This window comes from Salvia miltiorrhiza, chromosome 3 (assembly GCF_028751815.1).
Source record: "Salvia miltiorrhiza cultivar Shanhuang (shh) chromosome 3, IMPLAD_Smil_shh, whole genome shotgun sequence".
Taxonomy (NCBI): domain Eukaryota; kingdom Viridiplantae; phylum Streptophyta; class Magnoliopsida; order Lamiales; family Lamiaceae; genus Salvia; species Salvia miltiorrhiza.
Window position 1 is genome coordinate 12,037,045 of NC_080389.1, and position 10,462 is coordinate 12,047,506.

The 10,462-nt window shown below is 33.1% G+C and overlaps 1 protein-coding gene across 2 annotated transcripts; it reads right to left on the reverse strand.

Annotated features, from left to right (window-relative positions):
* Window positions 1-3,196: 3,196 nt before the first annotated feature.
* On the reverse strand, window positions 3,197-8,597 carry LOC131017592 (plasmodesmata-located protein 2-like). 2 transcript variants are annotated; one of them, XR_009099658.1, is made up of 5 exons: window positions 7,891-8,597; window positions 5,062-5,346; window positions 3,957-4,064; window positions 3,750-3,819; window positions 3,197-3,357 (listed from the first exon to the last, which is right to left on the reverse strand). XR_009099658.1 is itself a non-coding variant. In XM_057946397.1 (4 exons), the coding sequence occupies exons 1-4, from the start codon at window positions 8,414-8,416 to the stop codon at window positions 3,812-3,814; spliced, it is 927 nt and encodes a 308-aa protein (XP_057802380.1). In that variant the 5' UTR covers window positions 8,417-8,596; the 3' UTR covers window positions 3,582-3,811. The 2 variants fall into 2 exon arrangements, 1 of the variants encoding a protein (XP_057802380.1); XM_057946397.1 differs by lacking the exon at window positions 3,197-3,357 and having other exon boundaries at window positions 3,582-3,819; window positions 7,891-8,596.
* Between the last annotated feature and the right edge of the window lie 1,865 nt (window positions 8,598-10,462).

Genomic DNA, 10,462 nt, shown 5'->3' on the forward strand with positions numbered 1-10,462 from the left:
TTCTAGCCCGTGAACTAGTGGCCTAGGGAGTGGAACCCTCAGGAGTCGCAAAAATGTGGGGCCCGGACCGTGAAGAGGTCTGTCGCTCATCCTTAGACCCAGTAAACCCACGAAAACCTCTACGAGTGGACATTTTACCTATTTCAAATTTATTCACATCAGCATAGACAATAATGCAAAACGATCAAAATATCATAAATTACTTGAATCAAACGAAATTTTGGCAGCATAACCCCACTATCCTAACTACCAAGTGTTTGACTCAACCAATTATGTCAATTTACAAATACAACACATCAAACATATTAACAAATAAAATAACAAACTGAACACATGACATATGTGAACAACACATCAACAAATGAAATACATCAAATACATTGCCAAATATTCCAAGTTGTACGTTTACAATTAATCCTATCACCAATCTATTTCCCAACCATCACTGTCGTCATCATCACTACCGTCATCATCAGATGACGTGTTTATGTCTTGATCAGTGACTGGTTCATCGTCATCTTCAATGTCAACGATTTCACCTAAGGGATGAACAAGAAGTGGCGGGTCACCGTCTACAATTGTGTGGTTACGTAGACATAATAGTAACAGTCTTTTCTTGAAATGGTTGATCTAATGTTGAGTTAGATGCGACAGTATAGACTTCAACCTTTGATCTTGCATTGACTTTGCATGCTGACTACCAGTTTTTCTTTGATTGGTTCGTACTGGGATAGGGGCAGTAAAATAATACAATAATTAAATTAAAAACAATCATTTGTTGGGAGAAGATCCTAAGAAGTAATCAATTTCTATCCCAAAAGCAGAAGATCCTTAAGAAATTGATTAAATTTATCCCACAATATAGTAGCATATCATTTCATCCTAAACACATACTACCATACTTAAACATTTATCAATATACTTATTCAATAAATTTACTTAAAAATTACTTAATCATACTTAATCTAACAAATTTATCTAAAATAAATTAATTAATGTAACAAATTCATACTTATCGTGCTATAAATTAATTAAAATTTATTTATTCGTACTTAATATATCAATTTTAATCTAACAAAAACAATAGTAAATAAATAAAATAAAATGGTGAGAGCGTACGGTTGTGGTCGGCGGCAGAGCGGTGTCAGGGCAGCGGCAGCAACGGTGGCGCGGCGGGGGCGGCGGCAGGGTTGAAATGAGAGAGAGAGACGAAAGGGAGGGTGGGGGCTTACTTGGACGAAGGCGGACGGCGACGGCGGCGGCGAGCGGCGGCGGCGAGCGGCGAAGGCGAGAGAGAGAGGGCTGGGGCGGCGCTTGTGCTTCTAGGGCAGCAACTGCCCGATTTTGAACTTCAATATTAGCGACGGCAAATGCCGTCGGCATTCGTCGACCCGTGTCACATTACCAGCGGCGTCGTGTGCCGTCGGTAATCACCGGTGGCTCCTACCGTCGATATTATTAAAAAAAATAATTAAACATTTTATATATAATAGCGGCGGTGGCCTCGTTCACAGGCGGCATGCAGCTGCCGTCGGTAGTTACCGGCGGTACTCATGCCGCCGGTATTCTGTAGGTATTTTAAAAAATACAACCCGCCTTCGCCGTCGTCGGTATACGGCCGGTAATCACTGGCAGCAACGCCGTTGCCGCCAGTAAATGTGGTCGGTATATAGGTGATTTTTTGTAGTGATTGGTTTACACTTGGATGATTGTGTATTTTAATAATATTATGACTCTTTTGGATTATTGTAATGTTTTTTTAGTTATTTATAGTGTAATAAACTTATTTTTGAATAATTGTAATGATTGTGTATTTTCATAATATTATGACTTTTTTATATTATACATAGTAATGTTTTTTAGTAAATTATAATGTAATAAACTTATTTTTGAATAATTGTAAAAAATTTAAAAACAATTATTATAATGTTATTATGAATTTTATTCCGTTTAGGGTTTATTTTAGAAAATCGAAAAATATGGATACAGATATGGACCCAAACCCTATAGACCTCATGGATCTGAATCTGTACATTTTTTGGACTTGATATGGGTCGAACGACAGTCGGCGATTGAGAAGAAAGAAAAGGTTTGTGTTGATGAATGAGAACAAATAAATATTATTGTCACTAAAGATTCTCACCTCTATTTTGCGAAAGGAGTTCAGATAAAAAAATGACATGAATGGAGTTGAAGTCTTTAGAAAAATGGCTAGAATTAATGGCCTAAAATCGTGTTTTTTTTATATGTGAATTTTAAAATAGTAACCTAATCGAAACTAGAATACAATGGCATTAATTGATGTCTTAATTATGCATGTGGGATTAACGTGGAAACGTGACTTGGGATTAGCGCTAATTAATTGTGTAGATGGGATCCGGCCTATGATAATTTTTTGTTTCTATTATTATACTTATCTATTATTTTCAAAATATTTTTATAAAATAAAATTCATTACTTCATACCTAAAAAATAGTTCCTTTTTTTCATTTGGTAGGTGCAAAAAAGTAGTTTATTTCATTATAGACACTATCTCGACCTACAACTTATTATTCTTAATATATCAATTTATTTATTTATATATTCTACCATATAGTTGTCTTTTTTCTCCACTCGCAATACAATTAATTATCATTTAATACTACCATTTAGATTTATCACGAAGCACTCAATCACTTTATTAAAATTCGTGTTGTCCCTCCGACTATTTTTTGGGGACAAATGTAATATAATATTATAATGCTTAGCTTTTATTGCAAAAAGTTTGAGTTAATAAAAACTCTGATTTTAGATTTAGCAACCCTAATAACAAATTATTAATTAATAAAAGTAAAATTAAATAATAAAAAATAATTATATACCTTAATTAAATGGAACAAAATTTTATTAATAATTAAATTGAAGTAAAATATATAAAATTAAAATTATTAGGAAAAAAAAAGCATAATAAAAGTGGAACATCAAATTTGATACGGTAGATTTCAAGCCATGAGCCTGGCTGTCTGCAATCATCTGCATAATTTGAAATCCATGTTTTGTTTGTTGGTATATGATAGTTTGTATTTTCTTTTTTTCCCTTCCTTTTCCTCACCATTTTTACCCAACAATTCTACAAACAACTTGACATATTTGAACTAGCTTGATTAATTAGTTCTTTAAAAAAAAAAGTAAAAAAAACTCGGCACTACTTTAGAAATATTTTAATAATGTCTCAATCTCTTGATTCTTTTGTAGTTACTTTAATTGCACGTCCAAATCTTATCCTTCTATGATAATATTTATCAACAATTCTACAAACGTTTGAGCCTAGTTCATAATCCCAAAGATTGCAACTGCAAAAAATAGAAAACATTAATACTAGCAATAATTATGTATTTCAGAACATAAAGAGTACAATAAATCTATGCAGCCACATTGTGGCCACCCGCACGCTAGTATAATAAGGAAAATCTTGATTTATTTAATTTATTTTTTAAAATAAAATTAGAATTTAGTTATTTTACTATATTCTCTACATTGTACTTTTTTTTTGCATTTTTTTTAATTTATTTTTTAATAAAAATAAAAAAGTTACCAAAAAATTATAAAAAATAATTACAATGTAGAGAATATGATAAAATAACTAAATCTTATTTTTATTTTAAAAAATAAGTTAAATAAATTAAATTATTTTTTATTTAAGTAAATTGTGGGTGGCCACAATGTGGCTGTTTAGCATTAATGTAAAGAGTATAAGCATTAATTAATACTGGCAGTCATGCAAGATTTTCGATTATTCTTCCTAAGGCAAGAGCCACAACTGCCATCTGCCTCACCAATCTGCAAGAAATGTGACTCTTCTCATCATTAAACGGGAATATATTATTTGGTATATATCAAAACAAAGCTGAAATTATAAAGTTGCAAATTTAAAAATTTCGAAAAAATGTAACAACAATTAAATAGAGTAGACTTACCATCTTTCTTCTTCCAACAAGACTTGGTGAAGTAACATAGCCCAACTCCCACTGCTAAAACAGCTAAACCCCCAACAACAATTGCTACCAGTTTTGGCGAACGGTCCCCTTAATATCCAAAAAACAAAAACCAAACAAATTGAATCAATTAAAAAAAATAAACCGAACTAATTTGAAGGGTTGAATTAACTTGTTGACTGATGAAGTTTAAAGGTATTCGTTAGAGGTAGTTCGTCCAGTTTGTTTGGGCACAGGTAAAATTCTAATGGGCTTAGGATATAGGGTACAATCATTTGCTATAATAAATATTCATTGATTCAACAACGGTACATTGAAAGCACGTGAAGATTAATGCGCGTTTTTTCAAAATCGTTTCATCTTCTTCAAAAATAAACTATTTTTCATTATTTATAGTAGTTCATAGTCTTATTTTAAATTAAAGGATAGATTCAAATTCTGCACTGAAACTTAACTAAGATAATAGGGCACAAATAACATAAATTTAAGGGGTTATGGCCAAAAAATACATGAACTTTGAAAAAAGTTGCAATTTTCACCTCAACTTTCAATTAAGCCCCAAAATACATGAATTTATATTTTTGTTGTAATTTTCACATAAATTTGACTTTCCACGAAATTAGAGCTTAATTGACAATCGAAACTAGTCAAATATATTAATTTTTTCCTTCTTAGACCATCGAGCTTCTAAATACTCATCATTATTAGAAGTTAGATCAACGTCAGGTGAATTTCCGACTGTCAATTAAGCTCTAATTTCGTTAAAAGTCAAACTTAGGTGAAAATTGCAACAAAAATATAAATTCATGTATTTTGTGGCTTAATTGAAAGTTCAGGTGAAAATTGCAACTTTTTTCAAAGCTCATGTATATTTTGGTCATAACCCCTAAATTTAACAACTTAGTATAACAAACCATTGCAAATTGTTAAGCAATTACTATGAACTCATAAAATAAGAATAAATTCTACTACTGAAAAAATATTTTTATTGAAATTAAAGTAAGAACTAACTTTACTTTGATTATTAAAACAATATGTTATATATGTTCTCTAATTTTATTTCTTTTAAATCATTAGCACATCTTACCTCCACCCTTGTAGGTGCCAAAGCCCCTATCTCCATAATAATAATAACTGAGGAAGCATCCATCAATATAAACCTCTCCCGCAACAGAATATCTGCATTCATCCTCACAAGCAAACTCCGCCGCACGAGCAACGCATTCGCCGCAGTCGCAGGCGCTCCTCAAACTCCCCACACACTGTGCCGAAACACGGATAGATTCATACACCATCTCGCAAAATCCATTCTCACTCATCACACAGCTCTCTACCACGCCAAAGGCGGCATATTTCATCTCTTCAAATCCATCTGAAGATAACGAAAAACAATTCAGTTGCAACTCTGTTGTTAAGACGCTTACTCTAAATCACAATGAATTAAAACTCAGTTAATAAAACGCTAAACCCTCAAGTAGGCGGCTCGAGTCACAAAAGATCAGAACTTGATAGAGTTGTCTATACAATTTCGGTAAATCGGTATTTACAGAGGAATGAGATTCAGTGTACCATATTTTGTATCCTAGTTTGTGTCCCACTTTCAATTTTGTTTAATTTCTTATGTATATTTTCTTCAATTTCAACTTTATATGCTTTAGTTTAATTTTGTGATTATTAACTAGGGTTTATTCTATCAATTTAGGGTATATAATTATTTTCTACTCCCTCCGTCCCAGGCCAATAGGCCCAGTTCTTTTCGGCACGGAGATTAAGAAACTCAACTTTTGGTAGGTAAATGGTGTGGTCCACCAATAATTAAGGTTTTAAGTGTTCCCTTATTTTTCCTTAATCATATTTGCTTTATTATCTCATTTTTCATTTAATTTAACTAAATTAAATTTACATTGGAACTTATTGCACGAATTAATTTGGGGAAATTCTGGAACTTCTTTAAAAAGAAGTTGAAATAAATGAAGGAATCAAACACAATGAATTCAGAATTAATTGGAGGATTCAAACACAATGAATTCAACAGAGCATCATCTTACCGTTTCATAATGGGAAAATAATTCAACAAATTATGAAAACAATGAAAAAATTCAGCAACAAAAATTCATGAGAAACTATAGCTACTGCAGAAATCGAAGAGTAAGAATCTGAAAACCCTAAATCAAGATCTGCAAATGAAGAACCCTTATAAGCGGTGGCGGAGACGGAGAACGGCGGCGGTGGGGGCTCCGAACCGTCCACCGACGAAGGAGAGGCGGCGGCGGATCTGTGTTGCCGGAGCTCTGGAGAGTCAGCGGCGCCGCTCGTCGTTGAGAGAAAGAGAAGGGGGAGGGGGCGGCGGTGACGGAAATGGCGAAGGGGAAGGGGAATTGACGGAAAGGGGAAGGGGAAGGGGAAGAGGAATGTTTCCCGTCGAGATAGAGAGGGGCTCCGAACCGTCCACTGACGAAGGAGAGGCGGCGGTGGCGGCACAACAGGGGCTGTAGTCTTGAGGCGGCGGCGGATCTGTGTGGTCGGAGCTCTGGAGAGTCAGCGGCGCCGCTCGTCGTTGAGAGAGAGAGAAGGGGGATGGGGCGACGGTGACAGTGACGGAGAACGGCGGCGGTGGGGAAATTGACAGAAAGGGCAAGGGGGAAGGGGGAAGGGGAAGGTTCCCGGAGAGAGAGAGGGGAAAAATCTGGAATGAAATTTTTTTGAATGAGTAGATTAAGGGGGTATATCTCCTTTAATTAAGTAACTATTGAATTTTACTAAAGCCCTAATTATTTCCAATTTTAGACTGGGCCTATTGGAGTGGGACGTCCCAAAAAGGAAAGCGAGCTTATTGGAGTGGGACGGAGGGAGTATCATTTAATTTCACTTTTTTTAGCTAATAATAGGTTGATAAATTCAAAGTCATGGTATATACTTTTTAAAAAAATTAATTTTTTGAATTGAAATAAAACTTCAATATAATTCATGGTATTATAATAAATTTTATTTTTATAAAAAATATTTTTAAAATAATAGATATAAGCATGGGACACAGTTGCACACATAAGACTGTGGGACACTGGATCTCATCTCATTTACCGAATTGAATCGTATTTACAACAATTTACTATGTCTCATCGTGTCCCACTCTTAATTTCTCTATTTTGTAATTATTTGTTGTAAAAATTTAAAATATTATTATATAATAAACTCTAATTAATATTTATTACTAAAAATTGAAATTAAAAAATTACATACCCAAATGTTGAATTAATTAATCAAAATAATCCATTATTAATTCAAATAAATATAAAAAATAATTATAAACTCTAATTGGATGAGTGAACCTTTATTGACTATCTTAAAATTATATTAAAACATAATAAATTAATATTGAAGAAAAAGTAATTAAAATTTATAACAAATTGAAAGTAGGACACGATAGAACACAGTAAATTGTGGAATAGAGGATCTCATATGCATAAATAGGAGTGGTCAGTATCGGTATTCGGTTTGACGTTTTTCCGATTTTCGTAATAACTAATTATCTGAATATAATTTATAATTTTTAAAAATAAAAAATAAAAAAACGTACCACACAAATATTATCCACGTACACATATTGATATATTTCTTTAGGATATTATATTATGTTGTGTTACTTAGTGTGATTCAAAAATATTGTAGTTAAAATAATTAAAAGATGGAAATAGCTTGACACTTTTTACTTTTTTTTCGCATTTTCCAGTTAATTAACCTAATACCGAACCGCCTTAACCATCCTTTGAACCGAATATCTTTGTCGGTTCGGTAAGGATATTTAGAATCGGGTATATTTTGAATTCGGCTAACCAAATACGAACGGACCGACAATATTAGAAATCGAGAGTCATTATTGATATTTTTTTAATAATAAAAAGAAGGCAAGGAAAACCTCTCTTGATCTTCCTCTTGCTACAGGCCCGGTGAAGGATTTGCTCCGGGCCCGCATCGGTCTCGGGCTCAGCCCCGTCTTCCTCCCCCTCGTACCGAATGTAGCAGCCGCGGAGCTGGATTCTTGCCGGTAAAATTTTGCCGCACAAATTTTCCGACAGGTCGGAAGATTTGATCACGCAGCTTCTGCATTCATCCGAGCTGAGATCTTTTCTGCATTGAAACGAACCCGAAATCGCGGTTTTCTCATCTCCGACGATGGTTTTGAAGAAGGCGGCTTTGGAAGAGTGTGTGATGAGTTCTTGAAATAGATTTGGGAGTAACAAAACGTGAGAGGGATTTGGTGAGGTATGGTTTGAGCATTGTGTGTATACTAATTTGTGGTGGTCTGTGATTAGGGCTTTGGCGGAATGTGTGATTATGAGGAGAAAAAATGGGATTAGGAACTGGATTATGGTGGGATTAATCATGGATAATGGATACATTAATTGGGATTGTGATTGGGATTGATCATTGGTGCTTTGCATGATTGAGTTGTGATTCGTCGTTTAAACCATGTTGTGTCGTCACTTTCTGTTGGGAAAAATGTGGTAAAGTTTTTATGAAGATGGAATTTTTGTTGGTTAAAATGGACGTGTTTTTCCAGCCTAACTTCATCTAATAATCTAAGTCTATTGCTACTTGAGATAAATATATAAATGCTTGAATTAATTCTATTGGATATTGTGGGTATGTGATGGTTGTTTGATGAACAGAAAGCAATTCTCTCTCTCTCTATAGCAAGTTTTCAATTTCAAATTGAACAAGGAATGGTTTCTTGTTAGGTACGATCTTGAGCTGGAAAATTTTGTCAAAAAAAAGTTTTTTCTCGAAATATTAAAAAATAGCTAACTTTAGCCCAAGATGACCTTTTAATTTAAATTTATAGAGCAACTCCAACACAATAGCATAATTTTTAAAATACAAAAATGTCAAAGATATTATATAAAATTTAAAAATACAATAACATAAATTACAATATAAAAGCACAATAGCATATTTTTTTTTAATTTGTTATTACCCAAAAAAAGGAAAACACACTCACGCTCTAGGCTTCTAGATGACTCGAACCCCCAACTCATTGATTGGAGGAGAAACGTCTTATCGACAGACTGCACTTTATCGTCACATAATAGCATAAAATTAAAACAACACAAAAATACAACAATATAAATTATAATATTTTTTTAACACCTCCACCAAAGGGTGGGACGATACAGTATACCTTATTAAATTCTCCATACCTTATATCTTATACTCCCTCCGTCCCTGAAATAAGTTCCTCTTTTTCCATTTTGGGACGTTCCCCAAATAAGTTCCTCTTTCTTTCTTTCTATTTTTGGACAACTACCACACCACTAATAATACTTTATTTATTCTTACTTTTCACTTTTTCACCACTCTCAATACTAATTATAACACTTTTTCACCTTTTCACCACTCTCAATACTAATTACTCCCTCCGTCCACGAAATGAGTACTCATTTGTGGACGGCACGGGTTTTAAGAAATGTATGGAGTGTAGTGTGAATAGTTTAAGGGTCCCACTTTTTTAGTGTATTAATTAAAGAGATGTGTGGGGTACACTTGCCAAAAAGGGAAATGGGTACTCATTTCGTGGACGGACGAAAAAGGAAATATGGGTACTCATTTCGTGGACGGAGGGAGTATAACATATTTTTCTCCATTATCAATACACTTTATCATTTTCCTTAAAACTCGTGCCGTCCCCAAAGAGGAACTTATTTTGGGGACGGAGGGAGTATATCTTTACTTCCGGTATGGAGAAATCATATATCTTTATCTTACCTTTACCTACGGTATACCTTAAGTACGGTATAGAAAAATTTCATACATTTACCGTACCTTTATTTCGGTATACCTTACCGTGTTTCGGTATACCGTATATATTTCAGTGTACCGCACTTTCACGGTGTACCAAAATAATTGATAATTAAATTGATATGTGTCGGTATGGTATTGTCGATAACTTATTTTTAAAAAAAACTGCTTACCTAATGAACAACATCTAACAAATATAATACTTCCTCCGTCCCAGTTTTTTGTATCCACTTTTAGTAGTAAATACTACTAAAAGTGGATACAAAAAGCTGGGACGGAGGGAGTAATTTCAATAATAAAACTCAAACACAATACAATAAACTACATAAAATTTGTTCGTGTCTCAAAAATTTAAAATGAGTACAAATTTACAATACATAGTCTCATACATGTATATTATAACTATATAACTCATATAAGACTATTATTATATCATAACTATGTAACTCATATAAGTAATTAATTATTATATTATAATAATATTATAATATTAATATAACCAATGTTATAATTTGATTATATTAAATTATATAAATTATATATTATATTTTGTTCATTTTTATATAGTTTGATGATATTTATATTCTCTCTCATACATGTATATTCATATATTATACTTATTAAATTGATAATAAACTACATAGATTATATACATCATTCTACAATATATTAATCAATACTTTCAAAAGTAT